This window comes from Schistocerca americana, chromosome X, assembly GCF_021461395.2.
Source record: "Schistocerca americana isolate TAMUIC-IGC-003095 chromosome X, iqSchAmer2.1, whole genome shotgun sequence".
Lineage (NCBI taxonomy): Eukaryota > Metazoa > Arthropoda > Insecta > Orthoptera > Acrididae > Schistocerca > Schistocerca americana.
In genome coordinates, this window is record NC_060130.1 from 879,185,946 (window position 1) to 879,210,748 (window position 24,803).

Genomic DNA, 24,803 nt, shown 5'->3' on the forward strand with positions numbered 1-24,803 from the left:
TCTTGGGTAGGTGTCCCTCATTTCAGGGCATGGCCCTGGCAAAGCCCTGATGAATGACGTTATTCAGTTGTTCCAGCCCTGGGTGCTATTGGGTGACAAGGAGGGTGCTTCTTTGTGGTTGGTTCTTGGGATGAATGTGAGAATTAGGTGTGTGTGGGGATATGACATGGGAGATCCGTTTGTGTATTAGGTCTGGGGAGGGGGGGGGGGGGGGGGGGTATTGCCTGACTGTGAAGGACTTTGTGAGGCCTCCAGCATACTGGCGAAGGAGTTATCATCGCTGCAGATACATCTGTCATGGGTGGCCAGGCTGCCAGTCAATTGAGCACAATGTAGGGAGACAGGGTGTGCATGCGTGCGTTTCTCCTACAGCCTGAGAAAGGACTTTCATTCTGAAAGCTAGCAAAGCAAAGCTCTGTACCTTTCACTTGTGTATCTGCCGATGATGCAGTGCTCCTGCCTTTTGGTGAGTCGTCTGTCTATTCTTAAATAGTTTGTACTTCTCAATTAGAATTTTCCGTACATTACTAGTTAGTAGTATTTTAAACATAAATAATCATAGCCTGTATTGTTTATGTGTATGTCTCTCTAGCCCTCATGGTGATAAGTCCTGTTTTTTAACACTGCAGCATCTTTTATAAGTATCAAAAGATTTCTTAGTTCTAAAAGAGACAGTTGTTTAATGGAGATCATGACTCTGATTAGTACAAATTTTAGACAGCAAAATGTATTTTACTTTTAGGTGTCAATAAACTACTTAACACTACAAGCAATATGTGTAGGCTGAACAACTTGTTGACTGACAACCTGTCTAGTAGTGTGGATGTTCCCTCACAGGAAATGCTTATCTTCCTACCTAAGGCAGGAAATGGTGATAAGGATGAAAGACTGTAGAAAATTTTCGTTACCTCCTCCTACTTTTCAGCAGACAAAACTTCATGGTATATTATAGACAGTATAACACGTTCATTCAAAGGGCAGGAACTGTCAAGTTTTGATTTGATGGGATTTCTAGAGAAATTCAAATACATATTTGTCTGACTTGTTCGTCCAAAATTCTCAAACAAATACACCAGAATGCAGTGAATACTACAAAAATACTGTGAGTCAACTCTTTTCCTATCCACTTTTTGTGTCAATGCAATATTGAGCTATTACATATCATTAGATCACAAGGAATCCTACACAATACCAGGCACTTACTCCATTACTTCAGTCCTATTTAATATACAATATATACCACTGGGTGCACACAAAGACAGAAATGATAAAAAATAAATATATGAGGTAAGCTGTCAAATATATATAATTACTCACTCATAAACCCATGACTTACATATGAAGCATTTTTATATTGAAATTTTCTGACATTAACCCTAGCAACACCAACGCATTTTCCACATCACGCATTACCGTGGTATGGGGGAGGAGGAATACTTAACGTCCACCCTAAAAAAATTAAGAAATTCATTAAATGTTGTTGACTTACTCTAACAACATACTTTTTAAAGTTGGGTCCAGAACCTGAAAATATCTTTTAGTACACACTTAGCAATATCAATGCACTTTTAATAATGGGTACCAACAATGGTTGGGTACTTTATGCCCACAACAAAATGGAATAAATTCAAATTTCAGTAATTTTTGTTGGCTTTCACTCACAACATACTTCTTAAAGAAATATTGATGTGTAAGTGAGGTCCTGAACCTGAAAATACTGAATCTGATGTTCACTGGAGAAAGGGGCATCTACTCCTAAGACTTAAATTTTTGTGTTAAATTAAACTGAAAATTTTAAAACATTTCTGGACTCTGGTAGAAGAATTCATTTCAACAATAAACACTTTTCTTCAAAATTTTAAAGTGTAAAGTAACTGATTAGATTAAAATTATTTTCAAGAGGGGGAGTGGGGCACAAAGGGAGAAAACTTTTTGTTAGATCAGGACTCTAACACTAATCTTTGCTTTTGTGAACAACACTCTCATCAACAGTTATCCTGACACATCTCACTGCCTATGTTCTGGTTTCAATCAGTTTCATGCAAGAGTACCATAGAGACATATCATCATTTGACTGCTGCACAACTCCCTGTTAATGAAGATCCAAGCATACAAAATAGGCATCGAGATATGAGACTTCAAGTGATACAACCCGTTACATTGCCTGGACGACGAGTGTTCATCTGAGACAAAGATATTGTCACGAGTGCTCCAGGGAGTGTGAGGGGACAGCTCTTGTTCTGTAAATACATTAGTGATCTGATGGATAGTGTGAGCAGCAATATGTGGCTGTCTACTGATTATGATGTAGTGTTAGGGAAAGTGTCATTGTTGAGCGATTTGGAGGATACAGGATGATGGAAATGTGATTTATTTGTAGTGTCATGAGTGGCAGCTTGCTTTAAATGTAGAAAAACCTAAGGCAATGCTGATGAGCAGGGAAAATACATTTGCAATGTTTAAATACAGTATTAGTGGTGGGTTACTTGACACAGCAATGTCGATCAAACATTGAGGGATAATATTGCAAAATGATATGAGATGGAAAAAGCACATAAGACCAGTAGTAGGCAAGGTGATTGGCCAGTTTCAGTTTATTGGAAGAATCCTAGGAAAGTGTAGCTCATCTATAAAGGAGACAGTGTGTAGAACATTAGTGCGACCCATTCTCAAGTACTGCTTGAGTGTTTAGGTTCCACATCAGGTCGGATTAAAGGAAGATGTCAAAGCAATTCAGAAGTGTGCTGCTAGATTTGTTAATGGTAGGTTTTACTGACACACGACTATTACAGAGATGCTTCTTGAACTCAAATAGGAATCCCTACAGGGAGACAACATTCTTATCACAAAATATAATTGAGAAAATTTAAAGAACCAGCATTTGCAGCTGACTGCAGATTGGTTCTACTGTCACTAATGTTCATTTTGTGTAAGATGAAAGAAATAAGGGTTCATTCAGAAGTGTATAAACAGCCATTATTTCCACACTCCATTTGCGAGTGGAACAGGAATGGGAACAGCTGGTACTGATACAATGTACCCTAAGGCAGGCACCATACGGTGGTTTGTAGATTATGTATGTAGCTGTAAATCTGTTCATTTAGATTACCACAACTGAAATCAAGAGTGAGGAGTTCCATTCATGTTTGTAGGAGGGATTACACGTTTACTGTCACTTTTACAATGAGATCATTAGAGATGGAAGCCACGTTAAGAGAGAATGAGATCTGCTCCATCCATTTTGAAGAAATCACCCCAACATTCACCTTAAATTATTTAAGGAAGCCACTGACGATATAATCTGGAGATCTGAACAGGCATCTGAACTGCACTCTTTCAAAATGATCTCCAGAATGAGTGTCCAGTGGCTTAACTGATGTGTCACCTAACTTGTTAACTTTGTAGGAAGAGACTACAAAGTTACATGGCTACTTTCAGTGAAAAAATTGAATAGGTGGTGTGATGATGTGATATTTTATACACTATAAATCTGCGTGACTCTCATTAAAGGTTAAGATTGTGAAACATGTTGCATACAAAAGATAAATCTACTATTTCTTGCAACAAAGGAGTTGAAAAAAGAATGTAGGTTCAATGTGTTGTCAGCAATGAGTTCATTTTAGACAGAAAACAAGCTGATTTGGAAAAGGATGGGCAAAGATGTCATCCATAGCCTTATGAAAGGAACCGTATCAGCATTCACGTTATGATTTAAGAGAACCTGTACTTCTACAGAATATGAGTCCACTGACTCACTACACAGCTTCATTTAGTGAAGGAGTTTGAAGATCAGTTATCAACTTTCTTGTTCAGTGTTATGTACGACAATGCTGGTATGCAAAATCTTTAATGATTTACATAAGGAACAGTTTTTAGTAAGCAAACATATTTTGAGCGAACAATTTGGTGCAGGGGTAAAACTCAAGATTCAAATTCCCAAAGCAGTTTAGTTACTGTGATACATGGTTTAGTAAAGGAGTTTAAACTGTGAATTTATGAAATAAGCTGCTTTGTCCCTGGCGGCGGAAGGCACTACAAAACAAGCCCAGGCTTACATATCTTTCAAATGTAGCAAGATCTGAGACTCTCGACAATGAAAGGCATTGTTAGAGAAGAGAATGCATTATGAGTTAAATCAACATCCCAGTAGTCATACGAATGTAATACATGAATTTCTTATCATCATCCACACATTCTAAACATTTTTACTCCCAATGCATTACATGCTACTTAAGACTAAATCAGAGTTTTCTTTAACGTGATCACTATATGATTGTTCTTACCATCACAATTATTCAACATATACTGCTGGAAAAAGAAAATGCAACACCCTCAAGGACAGTGTTCAGTGATATCAAGGTTTATAGTATTGCATACTGATGAGTTGCAGTGTTAGTGATTAACTTTTCATGGTCGTCGGCTATCAGATGGCACTCAGGAGGCCTCTCCGTGTGCCCTCTGTTTTGACTTTGCAGGCAGTAACTGTGCTGAGTTTAGAGGTGAACAGTGTTTGCAGCATTCATTCTAAGGTACAACCATGTCCAATTGCCGAGTATGTACTCTTGTTGAACAGCTTCAGCCATTCGAACACGGTCTGTGGGAAGCTGGATGGATGTACCGACAGAATGCTGAACTTTTTGGGCACAATATACCAGTAGTTCATCACTGCTTTCAACAGTGGCCTGTGGTACATTCCCACAGCTGTAAACGCAGTTCTGGATGTCCAAGTAGTACAGATGCATGTCATGATCTATGCATTGTGGGAACAGCAGTGGCCAACTGAACATCATCCAAGGATGAAATCCAGGCACACATTGCACCTGCTGTGTCAGCCTGGACCATTGGGAACCATCTGCTTGCAGCAAGTATAAGATCACATGTGCCTCTGGACAGGCTACCACTGACACCACAGCACTGCCGAGCATGGCTACTGTCACGTCATGAATGAACTGACTGGAGAGTGGAATGGCACTCTGCTGTCTTCAGTGATGAGAGCAGGTTCTGTTAGTTTGTGGATGATGGATGTACACGTGTATGATGTAGATCTGGTGAGCTGCCTATTCCAGACTGTATTCACTCACAACACCCAGAAGGGAGCCATCATTTACTACTAGCAATCACATTTGGTGTTTCTGTAAGGTAAAGTAACCAGTGCTCACTACATTTCACAGTCTGTTATCTACGTGCTACTGCAGTTTCTTCAACAGGAAGGTAATACACATTTTCAGCAAGTCAATGCATATCCACAGACAGCTGCTAAAATACAATGTGCTCATCATAGTGTACAACAACTGCAAGACCACCAGATCCTTAGCAACTGAACACGTATAGGACATGATGAAGTGGAATCTTACTCATTCCCCAGTGCCTACAAGAACTATTTCCTAATTGCAACAAAGGATGCAAGATGCTCGGTACAATCTATTGCTGTGTGCCATTTGACACCTTTCTTATCATTTGCATGCAAGAATACATGTCTGCAATGTTGTCAGAGGGGGATAGACTGTATATTGATGCAAATGTTTGAGTACCCATTACACTGTCTATTTATTATGTCAACTTGTAGGATTCAATTAAAAAGTTATCATTTTTGTGCCTCTAGGGCTTGCAATAACATTGTAAGTATAAACAGCCAAAATAAACCATTACCTTAATCTTGCTGTCTTTGAATCAAAGAGCGATATAGTACTGTCAGAGAGTTTCCCTCTCTCACTTAATGTACACAGCAATTGCTCAGACAGTTCCGAATGAAAGTAGACATCATTATCTGCAAAAGTCAAGCATTCGCTCCCACTTGTCGCTTCAGTTCCTGATGATGGAGGCTTAGTGGTGCTTGGGCTGGCACACAAATCTTCCAAATTTTCACAAATGAAATCAATGCACACATCTTGCAGGGAGCTCGGTGAATCATACATACTGTTTGTATGGATGAAGTCAACAGCCTGCCACTCTTCGTGCAGTCTGAAAAAGAAGTAGTTATTAGTAATGTTTATAAACCCAACTGCATGTGATATTTATAAAGTATGCTTAACTTAGTTGCTACCTCGATTCTAAATTACCCTCCACAAAAACAGAAAATTTAGGAACTAAATGAGTCAACATATAGTAGCATAAATTCAGTCACCGTAACGTGCAACACGTTATCAGAGAAGCTCCATAAAATTCTGAAAATAAAGAGTAACATGGCGACTGAATAAACGTTTTTCCCTTGTCTTCTCAAATGGAGATCTTATGCACTTTCAGTTTCACAGACTTTAGATATTGTATTTAATTCCCTAAAATATTTTTATCAATACACACTCCCAATTTTTTTTAACATCCAATAATATGTTCTCAGCCTCCAAGCCAAGTCAAGTGGTTAAAATTCCACGAGCTTTCGACCAAACACTCCTTGGGCATTGTCAAGTAGTACGACTGCCAATGGGCCACAGGTACACCATACCACCGGCACTGCCACAAAACTCTACATTCTTGCATTTCTTTTAACTTTCATTTAAGAACTTAATGATCTTACTGAAAATAGCCTACCCAATTCATTTGTTTGCACAAGTGGAAATGGAAACCTCCAATTCCTATTTTTCTCAGAAACTCAAAACTAAACTGATATTAAATGCTGATCATGAAGACTTTGATTTAGAGAAGGAGAGCAAGTGGTGCTGACCTCTTAAATGAACTTTTTGCCCATTTTTGCCTCTTTGTGCAGAGTGCTCCACATTTACTACAAGGAGCAATCAAAAAGTTTCAGTCTGAGGGCTTGTTGCAGCATATATGCAACGTAGTGTGACTCCAATCTGGGTATATAAGCACTGACATGTGGGCAAGGGTGCGTTCGGTAAATGTAGAAACATGACCTATGGTGACATTGTTAGCAAATGCATCCAAACAGGACCAACATGCTGTTATTCTTTTCTTGGCTGCTGAAGCGCACACACCAGCAGACATCCATCGGAGAATGAAGAATGTATATGGGGCAGCATGTTTGTCAAAAACCACTGTTGTGGTATGGTACGCCACGTTCCATGCTGGTCATGATTCTACACGAGATGCCAGTCACTCTGGGAGATCAGCCTCTTCCATGGCCACTTGCCCAAAGCACCTGATGTGTTTCAACATTGAAGGCAACACATTCCTTGAGTGCATTGTTGCAGGTGACAAAAGCTACTGTGACAAGGGACGCTGCTGCTTCATGAAAATGCATGTTCCCATACTGCACATGTCATAACGCAGAAGTTACACCAACTCAAGTGAGAGTACACTGACATAACATAGAAGTTATGCAATCTCAAGTGGGAGACACTCAAGCACCCACCTTCTAGTCTTGAGTATGGCGTGGTCCCTTAAAAATGGCCTTGAAAGGTCGACAACTGATGGAGATTTTGCCTGACTGGAATACTGATTCTGGACTGTACTGCCTTCAACTTTTTGACTGTCCTTTATACACTGCAGTCCAGCTGTAAGCCAATGACTCAACTAACAATCATCCACGTGTATTCTTAGATTCTGTAACATTCATTCTACAGAAAACTCTCATATAACAATAGTATGGCCTACTTACAATCTTGAAGTACTGCTGATATTTTCCTATATATAAATCTGGAAGTTGTGAGAAGCAAGCAACCTCACTGCATGCCCTGTGGGTATGTTCTGATTGGGATCTGCCTTTCCTGAATCATACCAAGTGTTCACCAATTAGATTCTCTGTTTGTGCTTCAGGTCTCTTCAGTAATACTTTTGATGAAATTTTGTATCTGGTAGCAGGGAAATCTCACTGTAGTTACTGATATTGGTTTTATCTCCTTACTTACAAAAAGGATAGATTCGAGCACACTACCAATCATTGCAGATTTTTTGTCCTTTGCCAAGTATCTGTGATAACTGCAGGAAGTGAGGTTTTTGCCACCTATACATCACATTTCGGTGATTATGCTATCTACCCCCAGACAATCCAGATGATTGATGAGCTTTGTCAATTGCTTATGCAGTGTTTTGGACATCAAACTCATGTGGTGATGTCGAAGTGGCAGTTTAACCAACACAACAAGTGTCCTGTGGAGTTGTTTGTGGACTGGATTGCCAATTTGCAGGGCCTCTTGCGCAACTGTAATTTTTAGTGTTCCAAATGTGCTACCTTTTCGTAGACTCGCTAATTCAAGACATGATTGTCACGTTAGCTCCTGATCATGAGGTTCAGACTAGGGCACAGACGGTGTTCGAACTTCTTTAGCTGACGTTGCCCAAATTGCAGAATCACATGAGCTTACTGCGACGGCAAGGGACATCCGTTCTGATAAATGGCGGGTGGCACAACTGGTTGTGCATGTTAATCAGACCGTTGTGCCCCACGGGATACCCCAGGTGGCCTCATTTCCCCCCAAGTTGCTGTGTGTTGCCACTGTTGCAGCATTGCCTGCAGCAATCGTAATTCCCACCAGCAGGGTTTTTCATGTTCTTGGCATCATTCTTCTCCAACTTGTTGGGCGGGCCAGCGATCCTGCCCCGATTGTCATTTGTTGCATGTTTGTCATGACTGTCCACACGCAGGGGCCATATGTGGGGTATGTCAGTTGATGGGTCATTTGGCAATTGTTTGTGACAGTTGATGAGTCATCAGTCAGTCATCAGATGCCCCAGTGTTTAAACCACTGTTGTGCTGGCACATTTTGCGGACATTGGTAGTGGATGGGAAGCTGGTCTAATTTCAGGTAGATATGGGAATGAAGGTCAGCCTAATTAACTCACAAATGTACAAGCTCTTGGTATGCCTTAAGTTGTAACAGCCACACCATCAGGTTGTGTCCTATAGTAACCAGCACATTCATTTGTGGAGGCAATTCTCTGTCTGCGTGCAATATAAGAATGGGTTTGAGAATACTTTGGGCAAACAGAAAAAAGAGGCATGTGTTTCTCTTAAGCTGTCAGTAGTATCCAAATTTTGTCATCCCCAACCCATTCCGTTTGCCATGCACATCAAGGTGAAGGCTGAGTTGCAGAACTGGCGGGATCAGGACTTTGTTTCCCATGAAACTTCCTGGCAGATTAAAACTGTGTGCCAGACCGAGACTCCAACTCGGGATCTTTGCCTTTAACGAGCAAGTGGTCTCTCAGTTGGTAGAGCACTTGCCTGCGAGCATCTGATTCTGCACACTCCCTGTTGCACCAATGACCCTGATAACATAAGGGTCACAGGCTCTTGACAAGAGGAACATTTATGGAACCTTCAATCTGTTTCCCAATGCCTGCTGCAGAATGGCCTTCAATGAAATACACTCAGATCATTCCTCAAGAAATGCACATCTGCCAGCCTCTTAACTGGCTTCGCCAGAAGGGCAATAAATTTCTCTTGTCTGCGGATTGTCATAGGGCTTTTCAGTCTCTCAAGCAGTGTTTGTAATCTGCTCCTGTCTGGCTTCCTTTATGCCAAGCAAACAATTAACCCTGAGCTGTGATGTGTCCCAGTACGGCACTGGTGCTGTTGTGTCCCATCGCAACACAGATGTCACAGAACAGCCCATTGCTTACGCATCAGAGACGCTTTCCACTGTGCAGCGTAATTATTGACAAATAGAAAAGGAGGTGATAACTATTATTTTCGGGATTAAAAAGTTCCACGTCTTCCTGTACGGGGGCGAGGTTCCTCCTCATCACTGACGACAAACCATTGGTTTCCTTATTTAGCACTTGTTCCAAGCTGCCATATGGGATCACCCACAGGTTGCAGCAGTGTGTTCTCTTTCTCAGTAACTAATGTTACGACATTTGTTACCACTCTACTATTCAGCATGTCATTGGTAATCTGTTATCATGGTTACTGGTGGGATCAAATCCACAGTTTGATTGGCAGGAGGCTCTTGTGTTCACACTGGATGTGCCTTACGGCAAATCCTGTTAGACTTTCTGCTAGTGGGACGTGAAGTTGTGACCACCATGGCTGCTGACCCTTTTTCTGGAAAATCGTTTCAGTCTTCCAACTGGGTTGGCCAGAGGGCATCACTTTGGGTGCAGATCAGGCATGGCAATCCTTTTTCTTCTTATGTAATCAGCTCAATGTTGTCCAGGAGGTGTCTCGTGCTTGCCACAGGGGAGCAATGCTGTCCTGTAGTCATTTCCCCACATTACATCCTTGTGCACCCAAGTTGTTGCGCAAGTAGCACTGTGGTATGATTTAATGAAGGCATTGGAATGACATCACATCTACTGACTGGCAGTTGATTGCAACACTGAACATCTGGGGTTTTCTAGTGGGCTTATGCACAGAACCATGCTGCACTGCTGCAGCAGTTCTCTCATTGACTGATCCTGGAGTATCCTTGAGACAAAGTGCTTGTTGATTTCACCAGCCCCTTTTTGGGCAGCACATGGTTGTCGGTGGTCAATGCAGTGTCCAATTTTCCACACATAGTCAAGCTGTCCACCACATCATCAACTGCCATAGTTGTTCAAACATTGTTGATTATTTTTGGCACTGAGGGTCTCCCAGGACACTAGTACTTGACAACGGTCACCAATTTGTCACTGGAGTTTGAGGACTTTTGCATTTGCAATGGTATCCAGTACCTGACTACTGCTTTGTTTCACTGGCTTCTAACTCGGAGGGGGAGCACTTTGTGTGTACATTTAAGACCCAAGCAAAGAAGTCTGTGTCTGCTGCTTTCCATGATAATGCGTTGTCAAGCTGTTTGGTTACATACCAGGTGACACGAGTCAGTGGGTGCAGTCTGGCAGAACATTTGCATGGATGCCATCCATGGGGCTTCCTGAATTTGCTACACCCTGTATTGTGTCCCACAGAGCACCGTGGATTGCTGCATTCTACTCCTAGGGCTGCCGTTTGAGCTCAGTCCTTCAGCCAGTGGGAAGGGTGGTTGCCAGTTGTTGTGGTGAGCCACAAAGATTGGCAGTTGTGTGTGGTGGAAGTCGGTAGGAAAAAGCTGACCTGCCATGGAAATTAGCTATGTCCTTGCCCTGTTTGGACATCATGGCTGCAGTCTGCTGTGTGGCAGGTTGGATCATGAAACTGTTCTGGACGAGGGCTTCCACTTGCAAGAGGCTGCTTCCCCCTACCTCCTCCCTATGCTCCAATGTCCTTCCACAGCCTGCAGCAGTGGCCCCTGGTGAAGCCTGCATCTGCATCTGCTGATGTGGAGCCCATGGATTTTGATCCACCCTCTTCCTCCACTTCTCCCTCTCCCCCCCCCCCCCCCCCCCCCAAACCTCCCACTCACTGACAGAGGTGGCATCACCTCGACTGCCAGCCAAGGACCCCCCCCCCCCCCCCCCCCATTGCCTCCTTTGGTGGTTGGTCCACTGTCAGGTTCTCCAAAGCTTCTCCAGTTCTGCGCCAGAGGTCAAGGCCCAAGCTTGGTCATTTTTGGCTTTATGTGATCTCTTCAGGGCACGAGATATTTAGTATCCCTGCCAGCAGACATCACAACGGAGGGAGACAGGCTGCCATAGGTAGTGCAGTGGGATAGTACAGAAACCTGCCATGGGTCAACCCACTGGCAGAGGTGTTTAACTATTGGCAGCAGAAGGCCGGGCGGCCCAGTGCTTATTTGGAGTTCAAGCACGCCGGGCGTCGCCTAGGGTATCGTGTCATGTGATGTGCTGAGCGTTTAGCTGTTATAAGTTTTCTATGTTGGCAAGTGGAGCTTTATCTATCATACGCATAGTTAACAAACATTTAGTTTAATTTTTTTTTTTGGTAAATCTCCTAAAAACCTGTAGAATCCACTTGCAGCAGCTAATCCTTGTTTATTGTGGAATCAAGGCACAACCAGTTCTGCAGTAACGAATCGAATCTTCAGGTTACATTTACAATAAAGTACATACGAATTTGAGGTTGTTACGTGAAAAAACTAGTAGTGCCTACTATGAAGGAGATAGAAAATAACTCACTTGGATGAATTACATTCAGCCTAATGAAACCAATACAGTTTCCCAGCATTCTATAAGGTACATTTCCTAGCATCATCAAATCCAATGGATGTTGAAAGATCCATCAATAATCTTACATAATTACAGGTCATCAGCGAGGGACATTCTTATTTGGATCTGAAAAATAGGGCAGATAAGTGGAAGAACACGAAACTATGGCATTAGAACCCCATAAATATAGTGCGGTAGAAACTTACCAGTGTTGAATTCCTGACAGTACTTAGAAAAGCAGCTATCTTGGCTGCGATGAAGAAATGATAACATCATGTGCAGACAGAGCTTCCAGTAAGTCGCAGCGGAAGCTGACACTGGCGAGGGGGCCATACCTAACGCAAGAGTGCTAGTAGATGTGGCAGAGGGCATGAGGATTGTATTAGACCACAATACATTATATTTCGAAGGTTGGGAGTCGTTTTTCAAATGAAATTGACAACTGAAGATAAACTATACAATAACAACAGGTTTCGTTTGTCGCTGGTAATATTACTAACACTTTAAACACAATGGGAAAATTGTGGATAGTGTGCTTACTTTTCATTTTTTCTATAAATCCCACTAATTAAAAATTAAAACTGAGTAAAATATGAGTTATTAAAATTGGATTTCAGTCCCAGGAACAATTACGTTAAATGAAATTAATGAATACGATTGCTAGGTAAATTGGGATAACAGCTAGTTTCCTAATACCTGCCAATCATAATCATTAATCTAATTTAAACTAATTGCTCCTGGGACCGAAAGCCAAATTTAGTAACTCATATTTTAATCAGTTCTAATTTTTAATTACTGAGAGTTGTACAAAAACTGAAAAAGTAAGTACACTATCCAGTATTTTTCCATTGTGTTTTTCTACATACTATCAGGAATTCAACAATGGTAAGTTGCTACTGCACTATATTTACGAGATTTTAATGCCACAGTTTTGTGTTCTCCCACTTATCTGCCCTATTTTTCACATTCAAATAAGAATGTCCCTCAGTATTGACTCATATTTACCTATGATTATTGATGGGACTTTCAACATCCATTGCATTTGATGATGCCAGGATGTGTATCTTATAGAATGTTGGGAGGTCATATTTAACAGCTTAGTATAATCCAGCCAAGTGAGTACTTTTCTCTCCTTCATAGTAGGCACTATCAGTTTCTTCACTTAATGGTTTCTAATTCGTATGTATAGTGTTGTAGATGTAACCTTAAAATATGATTCTTTATCCTGAAACTGGTTGTATCTTGATTCCACAATAAACAAAGATTAGCAGCTACAAGTGGTCTTTATAATTTTTAGAAGCTTTTGCCACAAATATTTTTAACGATGCTTAGCTGTTAGCTGTCAGCACCAGCACTGTGTTCTTCCCATGCTCGTCTCTATGTGGGTTCGGACACTCTACTTCCCGTACATCGACTGTTATTATCGAGCCATTGTCGGCCCGTTGGGTATCTGCACCAACCATGTACAGAAGCGGCGTTGTCTCGCCTGTGCAGATATGGGTGTGGCAGACTGCTAACCGAAGGGAGCCAGTTTCAATTCTCAGTCAGTTCAAAGATTTTCTCCACTCAAGGATTGGGTGTTGTGTTGTCCCTACATTTGTATTGTCATTAACTGACAATACAATATCATATCATCTATCCATTATTGAGATGGCTGAATGGGCATGATCCAAATGCCAATACACTGAAATAAAAATCTTATATGTTTTATGGACTCCACAATGCTGCACAGATTTTCCAATGATTTATTGACAACATGCTAAGAGATCTCAATTTCTGATGATGTTTTGGAGGCATCATCTGTCAGGTGAACATGATCACAATCTTCAAGAACTCTTCCGCCAATTTACTGACTGTGGAATCCCAATGAAAACAGACAAATGCATTAGCATGCTATGGACTTGACCTTTATTGTGGTCAAGACATAAACCAATGACATACACTAACCAAGCATGTGTTAATTACCCTGAAGGATGCTCAGTCCCAGCAAGGCCTGTACCTGTACCCAGGTATGTAAACTTTTATCTTTACTTCATCCCTTGCACTAAGTAAGTCCAGACGCCATCCCATGGGGTCCTACGCAGTCTCAAATCTACTGCATGGCATAAAGGGCCGCAGGTGAGACCTTCACACACATCAACATAGGCTCCTTTGGCGGACTTTTCATATGAATCAGCCCCAGCGCACTCTGTGGACCTGGTGACCCTTAGGGTTTTCGTTTCTCGTGAACACTTGCATGCTCCATCCTCACGAAACATGTTACAGGGAAAGCAGCTTTTCTGAACACACTGCACAGTAGAAACTATGTTGATTGAGTTATTGGCACAGGGGAAGTTGCAGTTAAGAATGATCCACTCAGATCATTCCTAGTAGTTTCCCCCAGAGGCACATATGTGGGGGACAACGGCAAATGGAATCCAACACCACTTCCCCATGCTGCCCCCCTCCCCCCCTATCGAGCGATATGGCGCAGTGGTTAGCAAACTAAATTCACATTCAGGAAGACAGTGGTTCAAACCTGCATCTGGCCATCTTGATTTAGGTTTTCTGTGATTTCCCTAAATCACTTCAGGCAAATGCTGAATGGTTCCTTTGAAAGGGCATGGCCGACTTCCTTCCCCAGTCTTCCCTAATCCGATGAGACCGATGATCTCACTGTTTGGTCCTCTACCCCAAATCAATCAATCAATCAACCAACCAATCAATCCCCCCCCCCCCCCCCTCTTCCCGAGCCATGAAGGTTCATTTTCTTTTAATTTGGTTTAAAGTATCAAGTTGAAATGTGGCAGTTATTAGTTGTAACGAATCTGAGATTAAATTTTGATTGTTGCACACTTACAATGGCTGTTAGATTGTACAGTTTGTTTGCAGCGAGAAGAGGCATGATGTTTGAAAGTTGTCGATGGCAAGTTGAGCTTTAGCTCCCTACTTGTTATCGGTACATGTTGCTGCTCTTCGTGTTGACGTCTTATGTTTGTGACTGATGCCAACTTAAGTGATGTAATAGCTGTAGCACCATAGTAGAGTGGTGAAATGATGTTGTGTGTGTCAACTGAAAAACAAATAGAGTAACGAGCGTGCTTGAATGTAAACAACTCTATGAAAATAAGAGCAATGCCCCAGAAGACAGACCTGTTAGGGAAAAACACTTTAAGAGTGGAAATATGACTTCAAAAAAGCAACATTGTGTTTGAGAGCAGCCATAAAAGTAAGGTAGATGAAGACATTGCAGAAGAACTGGAAATTATGAGATCTCATGGTAAAAGTACTTTGGGGTGTGTTTTAGAGAGAACAAATGAAATTTGTAACAGCTAGACATTTGAATCTTGGTTCCCTGGGTGATTAAGATCCAAAAGAAAAGAGCAATTTACTTGATGTGTGATCCCGAAAAGTACTACCAACAGATGGTATTTATTACATTTGTAGATTTATGACAGAGTTAAAGTTTACAGAACACAAGAAAGTGCTGTCTTGGTTTTCTTAATTGTTCACAATTTCAAGAAGTGAAGCACTCTTAAACAGTGAAGAACAAGGAGAGTTCAAGGCCTTAATTGAATTCTACTTTGAAGATAAGGAATGTTAAGTTGAAGACATTCTTGCTGAATTACATCTGTGACAGATGATTCCAGACCTTCATCTGCAATGGACGCACTACAATTATGCAGCGAAGCCATGTATTCAATTACCAACAACCTTCTGAAGATATTGGTCACACATCCTGTAACTACAGCCACAGCAGATATGTCATTCCCCACTTTAAAGGGAATCAATAAATACCTTCGAAATTCGAAAGGACAGACAAGTTTTGAAGTTTATAGTCTGACATTAAGTCATATTACACTTGTTAGATTATCATCTATTAATATTTACAGGTTCTAAAAATAAACAATGTATGCTGCTCTATCAGTTCAATTAAGTTGATAATTATGTTTTGTCCTTTCAGAGAAGACTAAATGGATTAGCCCTCTTGTCAATTCATCGTTCTTCATCTATTACGCCACTAGAGGTGACAGACAACCTCGCCAAGAGAAAGAAGAAATGTGATATGTCATTACAGCAAAGATGCTTATTATTTGCTGTTCGCTTTGTTTAACTTTTGTTTATTTTAAACCATACCTGTATAGCTATATATTTAGTATGGATATTGTCAATACTTCACACAATGCTTCTTATATTTAGTCCTAAAACACTTCTCAGAAACACTAATCCTCAAGCTAACTGAAGATTTGCCCCCTCATTCAGATGTGTGCCATGTCTTGTAAAGCGCTTTCTTTCCATAACAACAATGCTGAGAAAGAAAGTGTCAGAATTTTTTTACTGAAGTGCTTTCGCCTCTATTCATTTGCATGTGTGACAGTTCTATTCCGTCATGTCATGTCATCGAGCTGTTTTGAACACTTGTTGAACGGCCCACGGGTATCCTGCACATGCTGCATTGGTGGCCTGTGGTTCGAGTGTGCCATGGTGCTTGCTCCTTTTCAGTTTTGGCAGCAAAAAACTTTGCATTTTTTCTGGGGGTTCAATTTCCTGCCATCTAAAGTAAAACTCAAAATGAAAGTAATATTGTACAGTGGAAAAATACTCCTACTGGGGGTATCCAGTGCTTTAAGTTGCTCATATCGATCCATTCTTACTCACTTATTCAGCCCAACTTATTCTCAGTATCTCTCTAACTGTCGCTATCTCCTGTTTCACAGCCATAGTCTCTCCTTTGTTCTGTCCTAGTGCTACTGCTACTCTCTCTCTCTCTCTCTCTCTCTCTCTCTCTCTCTCTCTCTCTACCTATCTATTTTTCTCTCTCTTTTGTTCTCTCTTCACCACTGCTGCTGCCTTTTCTAACTGTCAGTCTCTCTCTTTCTCAGTTCCTTTTGTTTTTTTCTAAAGAACTGCACATGAACTAATGGTGTCTCCATACGAATCTTAAGGCCCACCGTAGACCATAGCAAATGCAAAATGAACCCACTGATTTTCTTCATTTGCCTAAGCAGGAGGAAGTGTGAAATACTCATACTTTGAACCTGTACTGTAGGATAGTGACAATAAGACTGCACTTCTGTTGGGTTTACAAATGGTCGCTAGTCCAAGGGCTATTCAAAACACTCGATCCTACCTATCACCGACAAAACCCGAGGTAGAGCCCTGGAAGTGCCCCGTTTTTATGTGCAGCATTTTGGAACTTATTAGGAAGCGCGCTCTGTCTCAGGTATACCAATAGTTTGAGGTGATATTTATGTGGTATTTTAGAACTTAAACTTAACATAATTTTCATCAAGCTTCATATTTTTCTGAAAGAAATTATACCTTATTGTTTAGCATTTGATTTAAGAACTATGTGTATAGTAGCTATAGTGGAGATCTGTAGAAACAGCAGCAAAACCTGCTATGCCATATTACGCAACACAACGCTGCGAGGCCTCTTCTGTTGACGGGAGCCCATTAAGTACAGCACGAGTGTAAATATTTATTATTTAATTATTAACTTTATGAAAGTTTTCTTTTACAGTAATTGACATGTACAGAAATTATTAATGATTTTAATTCGGGAATGTTACCTGGGGTACACTTGCACCCCAGAGGGGAAATAAGATTCGACCATTTCCCACTAGGCAGTGCCAAAGGTTTGTCCATCACAGTAGTGTCATATGACTGGTTGCTAGTCTTGATTCTGTCTTGGTTGCTTGGATTCACGTGTACACTATCTGAGGTGCAGATCTCTTGGTTATTTTCACTATTTTCTGTCACTTGGTAATTATGTTCTAAATGAAATAGGGCTGTTAATTTCTCATATATTTACAACATTAATTTTTCGGTAACTTTGCCTTTTCCTTAACGTTAACTTTTTTTATTTCCGTGTTTATTTTTATTCTCGTTTCAGACAGAAACACGAGTTCCAAACAGATTTTCGATTTGACGAAGGAAGCGGATATAACAGAAATTCATACGATACTTTTTGTTCTGGCGTAACCAAAAGCACCGGAACGAAGTGGAAGAACGAAAGGACAGAGGAGGTGGTGTCGCGACGTCAGCCAATAACCCTCTGACAAGGACCATGCCACGGCAGGAGGGCCCTCTGCAAGGAGTGAAAATAAGCGCGCTCCTGCCAGCCTCAGCTGCCCAGTATACAGACATTAGTACTCAGTATCGGCTCAGTACAGCCATTAGTTATCAGTGACGTGTGTAAAACTTGCAGGAACATTGCATTGCCAAGAATATTACCGTTTGCATGTCGCCCATTGTTTGCGACTACTACTTGTAAATCTCCTAGTTAAGTATTGTTAAATCGGCTTTATAGAAATAAAACTACTAATGTTATTTGCTTGAAGTGTTGAATAGCATTTCGAGACGCAGCATCCCTTAGGCACCCTATACAAGACAAGTGGGCAAGACCCAACACATTTCAGTTCAGATTTTGAAGAAGTGGATGTTGAGTCTGATGAAGAAGATGCAATTACTGCCGTTTTTAGAGAGAACACTGAGAACAAACACGAACTACCCAACACTTCGTCAAATTCATTTTACCTTCATACTATGTCATCTCGCACTTCCAATTCTAGCGAAGCAGAGAGCACCGTTTAGACGACGACGATCCACGCATTTCAAATGAGGATGCGCCACACATTTCAAACGAAGATAAACTACAATCAAGCGCCAAAGAAACTGATATAGGTATGCGTCTTCACATACAGAGATATGTAAACAGGCAGAATACAGCGCTGCGGTCGGCAACGCGTATGTAAGACCAAGTATCTGACGCAGTTGTTCGATTGGTTACTGCTGCTACAATGACAGGTTATCAAGATTTAAGTGAGTTTGAACATGGTGGTATAGTCGGCGCTCGAGCAATGGGACACAGCATCGCCGAGATAGCGATGAAGTGGGGATTTTCCCGTACGACCATTTCGTGAGTGTACCATGAATATCAGGAATCCAACAAAACATCAAATCTCCGACATCGGTGCTACCGGAAAAAGACCCTGCAAGAACGAAATCAACCACGACTGAAGGGAATCGTTCAAAGTGATAGAAGTGCAACCCTTCCACAAACCGCTGCAGATTTCAATGCCGGGCCATCAACAAGTGTCAACAGGCGAACCATTCAACGGCCGGCCGAAGTGGCCGTGCGGTTAAAGGCGCTGCAGTCTGGAACCGCAAGACCGCTACGGTCGCAGGTTCGAATCCTGCCTCGGGCATGGATGTTTGTGATGTCCTTAGGTTAGTTAGGTTTAACTAGTTCTAAGTTCTAGGGGACTAATGACCTCAGCAGTTGAGTCCCATAGTGCTCAGAGCCATTTGACCCATTTGAACCATTCAACGAATCATCATCGATATGGGCTTTCGGAGACGAATGCCCACTCGTGTAACCTTGATGACTGCACGACACAAAGCTTTACGCCTCGCCTGGGCCATCAATACCGACGCTGGACTTTTCATAACTGAAAACATGTTGCCTGGTCGCACGAGTCTCATTTCAAATTGTATCGAGCAGATGGACGTGTGCAGGTATGGGGACAATCTAATGAATCCATGGACTTTTCGAGCTGATGGAGGCTGTGTAATGGTGTGGGGCGTGTGCAGTTGGAGTGATATGGCAACCCTAATACGTCTAGATATGGCTCTGACATGTGACACGTACGTAAACATCCTGTCTAAATCCCCTGCATCCATTCATGTCCATTATTTTCCGAAATTCCTTCACCACGGAAGACGAATGGAATATTCCAGAATTTGAAACACGAACAGCTGCTAGCACGAGTTTCTTAGAAGAAGATATCTTAGGGGTTGCGAAGCAACTCAAATCGCTTGATACGGGCAAGTCTTCAGGTCCAGATTGTATACCGATTAGGTTCCTTTCAGATTACGCTGATACAATAGCTCCCTACTTAGTAATCATATACAACCGCTCGCTCACCGATAGATCTGTACCTACAGATTGGAAAATTGCGCAGGTCGCACCAGTGTTAAAGAAGGGTAGTAGGAGCAATCCATCGAACTACAGACCTATATCATTGACGTCGGTTTGCAGTAGGGTTTTGGAGCATATACTGTATTCAAACATTATGAATCACCTCGAAGGGAACGATCTATTGATACGTAATCAGCATGGTTTCAGAAAACATCGTTCTTGTGCAACGCAGCTAGCTCTTTATTCGCACGAAGTAATGGCCGCTATCGATAGGGGATCTCAAGTTGATTCCGCATTTCTAGATTTCCGGAAAGCTTTTGACACCGTTCCTCACAAGCGACTTCTAATCAAGCTGCGGGCCTATGGGGTATCATCTCAGTTGTGCGACTGGATTCGTGATTTCCTGTCAGGAAGGTCGCAGCTCGTAGTAATAGACGGCAAATCATCGAGTAAAACTGAAGTGATATCAGGCGTTCCCCAGGGAAGCGTCCTGGGACCTCTGCTGTTCCTGATCTACATAAATGACCTGGGTGACAATCTGAGCAGTTCTCTTAGGTTGTTCCCAGATGATGCTGTAATTTACCGTCTAGTAAGGTCATCCGAAGACCAGTATAAGTTGCAAAGCGATTTAGAAAAGATTGCTGTATGGTGTGGCAGGTGGCAGTTGACGCTAAATAACGAAAAGTGTGAGTGATCCACATGAGTTCCAAAAGAAATCCGTTGGAATTCGATTACTCGATAAATAGTACAATTCTGAAGGCTGTCAATTCAACTAAGCACCTGGGTGTAAAAATTACGAACAACTTCAGTTGGAAAGACCACATAGATAATATTGTGGGGAAGGCGAGCCAAAGGTTGCGTTTCATTGGCAGGACACTTAGCAGATGCAACAAGTCCACTAAAGAGACAGCTTACACTACACTCGTTCGTCCTCTGTTAGAATATTGCTGCGCGGTGTGGGATCCTTACCAGGTGGGATTGACGGACGACATCGAAAGGGTGCAAAACAGGGCAGCTCGTTTTGTATTATCACGTAATAGGGGAGAGAGTGTTGCAGATATGATACGCGAGTTGGGATGGAAGTCATTAAAGCAAAGACGTTTTTCGTCGCGGCGAGATCTACACTCCTGGAAATGGAAAAAAGAACACATTGACACCGGTGTGTCAGACCCACCATACTTGCTCCGGACACTGCGAGAGGGCTGTACAAGCAATGATCACACGCACGGCACAGCGGACACACCAGGAACCGCGGTGTTGGCCGTCGAATGGCGCTAGCTGCGCAGCATTTGTGCACCGCCGCCGTCAGTGTCAGCCAGTTTGCCGTGGCATACGGAGCTCCATCGCAGTCTTTAACACTGGTAGCATGCCGCGACAGCGTGGACGTGAACCGTATGTGCAGTTGACGGACTTTGAGCGAGGGCGTATAGTGGGCATGCGGGAGGCCGGGTGGACGTACCGCCGAATTGCTCAACACGTGGGGCGTGAGGTCTCCACAGTACATCGATGTTGTCGCCAGTGGTCGGCGGAAGGTGCACGTGCCCGTCGACCTGGGACCGGACCGCAGCGACGCACGGATGCACGCCAAGACCGTAGGATCCTACGCAGTGCCGTAGGGGACCGCACCGCCACTTCCCAGCAAATTAGGGACACTGTTGCTCCTGGGGTATCGGCGAGGACCATTCGCAACCGTCTCCATGAAGCTGGGCTACGGTCCCGCACACCGTTAGGCCGTCTTCCGCTCACGCCCCAACATCGTGCAGCCCGCCTCCAGTGGTGTCGCGACAGGCGTGAATGGAGGGACGAATGGAGACGTGTCGTCTTCAGCGATGAGAGTCGCTTCTGCCTTGGTGCCAATGATGGTCGTATGAGTGTTTGGCGCCGTGCAGGTGAGCGCCACAATCAGGACTGCATACGACCGAGGCATACAGGGCCAACACCCGGCATCATGGTGTGGGGAGCGATCTCCTACACTGGCCGTACACCACTGGTGATCGTCGAGGGGACACTGAATAGTGCACGGTACATCCAAACCGTCATCGAACCCATCGTTCTACCATTCCCAGACCGGCAAGGGAACTTGCTGTTCCAACAGGACAATGCACGTCCGCATGTATCCCGTGCCACCCAACGTGCTCTAGAAGGTGTAAGTCAACTACCCTGGCCAGCAAGATCTCCGGATCTGTCCCCCATTGAGCATGTTTGGGACTGGATGAAGCGTCGTCTCACGCGGTCTGCACGTCCAGCACGAACGCTGGTCCAACTGAGGCGCCAGGTGGAAATGGCATGGCAAGCCGTTCCACAGGACTACATCCAGCATCTCTACGATCGTCTCCATGGGAGAATAGCAGCCTGCATTGCTGCGAAAGGTGGATATACACTGTACTAGTGCCGACATTGTGCATGCTCTGTTGCCTGTGTCTATGTGCCTGTGGTTCTGTCAGTGTGATCATGTGATGTATCTGACGCCAGGAATGTGTCAATAAAGTTTCCCCTTCCTGGGACAATGAATTCACGGTGTTCTTATTTCAATTTCCAGGAGTGTATTTACGAAATTTCAGTCACCAACTTTCTCTTCCGAATGCGAAAATATTTTGTTGAGCCCAACCTACATACGGAGGAATGATCATCAAAACAAAATAAGAGAAATCAGAGCTCGAACAGAAAGGTTTAGGTGTTCGTTTTTCCCGCGCGCTGTTCGGGAATGGAATGGTAGGGAGACAGTATGATTGTGGTTCGATGAACCCTCTGCCAAGCACTTAAATGTGAATTGCAGAGTAATCATGTAGATGTAGATTGTGCATTCCGACAGACTTGGGCAAATCCAGCAGGACAATGCGACACCCAACACATCCAGAATTGCTACAGACTGGCTCTAGGAACACTCTTCTGAGTTTAAACACTTCCACTGGATACCAAACTCCCTAGACATGAACATTATTGGGCACATCTGGGATGCCTTGCAACGGGCTGTTCAGAAGAGATCTCCACACCCTCGTACTCTTACGGGTTTATGGACAGCCCTGCAGGATTCATGGTGTCAGTTCCTTCCAGCACTACTTCAGACATTAGTCGAGTCCATGCCACGTAGTGTTGCGGCACTTCTGCGTGCTCGCGGAGACCCTACACGATATTTGGCACGTGTGCCAGTTTCTTTGGCTCTTCAGTGTAGTAGTTGTGAATGCACCTCCGAAATTTTTTGGCAAGGATCGCTTCAAATGGAGTGGCCAGAAAGGAAAACTTTATAGAACACCAAATGAAAATTTGTTCGTTCGTTTGCCACGCAACGGGAACGAGACAAAGGATGTAAAATCACCTATAGAAGCATGGAAATTATGTTTTACTGAAGAAAATTTAAACTTAATTACACAATTTACACAGAGATAGATAGCTGTACAGTGGCTGGAATTTAAAAATGACCGACACATGTTGAAAATGCAACCTTGAGGCCATCGTTTGCGATAAGGACTCGGGGATATCCATATCCGGTCAACGATGTCAGAGACTCGCTTTCGATTTTTACAAAACTGTCTCAGATTTGATATTAGAGACAGTAGAAATTAGAGAAAACAAAACAGTAACTTGGCGGCCTCCCCAGAAGTGTTTGGGAGGTCATTTTTTAAAATGAATGAATTAGAAGTTCCATCAGAATACACCACAATCGACGAGTTGCTGTTCGGATTAAAGGGCCACTGCTCATTTAAAATGTATATGCACCAAAGCCGGACAAGTATGGTATCAAGATCTTGATGTGCTGTGATTTCAAAAGATATTATTCTGTAGATGCCGAAATACAGGGTGTTTCAAAAAGGTACGGCCAAACTTTCAGGAAACATTCCTCACACACAAATAAAGAAAAGATGTTATGTGGACATGTGTCCGGAAACGCTTAATTTCCATGTTAGAGCTCATTTTAGTTTCGTCAGTATGTACTGTACTTCCTCGATTCACTGCCAGTTGGCTCAATTGAAGGAAGGTAATGTTGACTTCGGTGCTTGTGTTGACATGCGACTCATTTCTCTATTGTACTAGCATCAAGCACATTAGTACGTAGCATCAACAGGTTAGTGTTCATCACGAACGTGGTTTTGCAGTCAGTGCAATGTTTACAAATGCGGAGTTGGCAGATGCCCATTTGATGTATGGATTAGCACGGGGCAATAGCCGTGGCGCGGTACGTTTGTATCGAGACAGATTTCCAGAACGAAGGTGTCCCGACAGGAAGACGTTCGAAGCAATTGATCGGCGTCTTAGGGAGCACGGAACATTCCAGCCTATGACTCGCGACTGGGGAAGACCTAGAACGTCGAGGACACCTGCAATGGACGAGGCAATTCTTCGTGCAATTGACGATAACCCTAATGTCAGCGTCAGAGAAGTTTCTGCTGTACAAGGTAACGTTGACCACGTCACTGTATGGAGAGTGCTACGGGAGAACCAGTGGTTTCCGTACCATGTACAGCGTGTGCAGGCACTATCAGCAGCTGATTGGCCTCCACGGGTAAACTTCTGCGAATGGTTCATCCAACAATGTGTCAATCCTCATTTCAGTGCAAATGTTCTCTTTACGGATGAGGCTTCATTCCAACGTGATCAAATTGTAAATTTTCACAGTCAACATGTGTGGGCTGACGAGAATCCGCACGCAACTGTGCAATCACGTCATCAACACAGATTTTCTGTGAACGTTTGGGCAGGCATTGTTGCTGATGTCTTGATTGGGCCCCACGTTCTTCCACCTACGCTCAATGGAGCACGTTATCATGATTTCATACGGGATAATCTACCTGTGCTGCTAGAACATGTGCCTTTACAACAACGACACAACATGTGGTTCATGCACGATGGAGCTCCTGCACATTTCAGTCGAAGTGTTCGTACGCTTCTCAACAACAGATTCGGTGACCGATGGATTGGTAGAGGCGGACCAATTCCATGGCCTCCACGCTCTCCTGACCTCAACCCTCTCGACTTT

The 24,803-nt window shown here is 42.9% G+C and overlaps 1 protein-coding gene across 1 annotated transcript in view; it reads right to left on the bottom strand.

Moving 5' to 3' along the window:
• Nucleotides 1-24,803, bottom strand: part of LOC124556627 (protein zyg-11 homolog B-like) — a 222,705-nt gene that overhangs the window by 130,087 nt on the left and 67,815 nt on the right. Inside the window, exon 2 of the mRNA XM_047130596.1 lies at nt 5,650-5,961. Within this exon, the coding sequence (XP_046986552.1) occupies nt 5,650-5,915 (266 nt within the window). The 5' untranslated portion in view covers nt 5,916-5,961. The remainder of the gene's footprint in view (nt 1-5,649; nt 5,962-24,803) is intronic.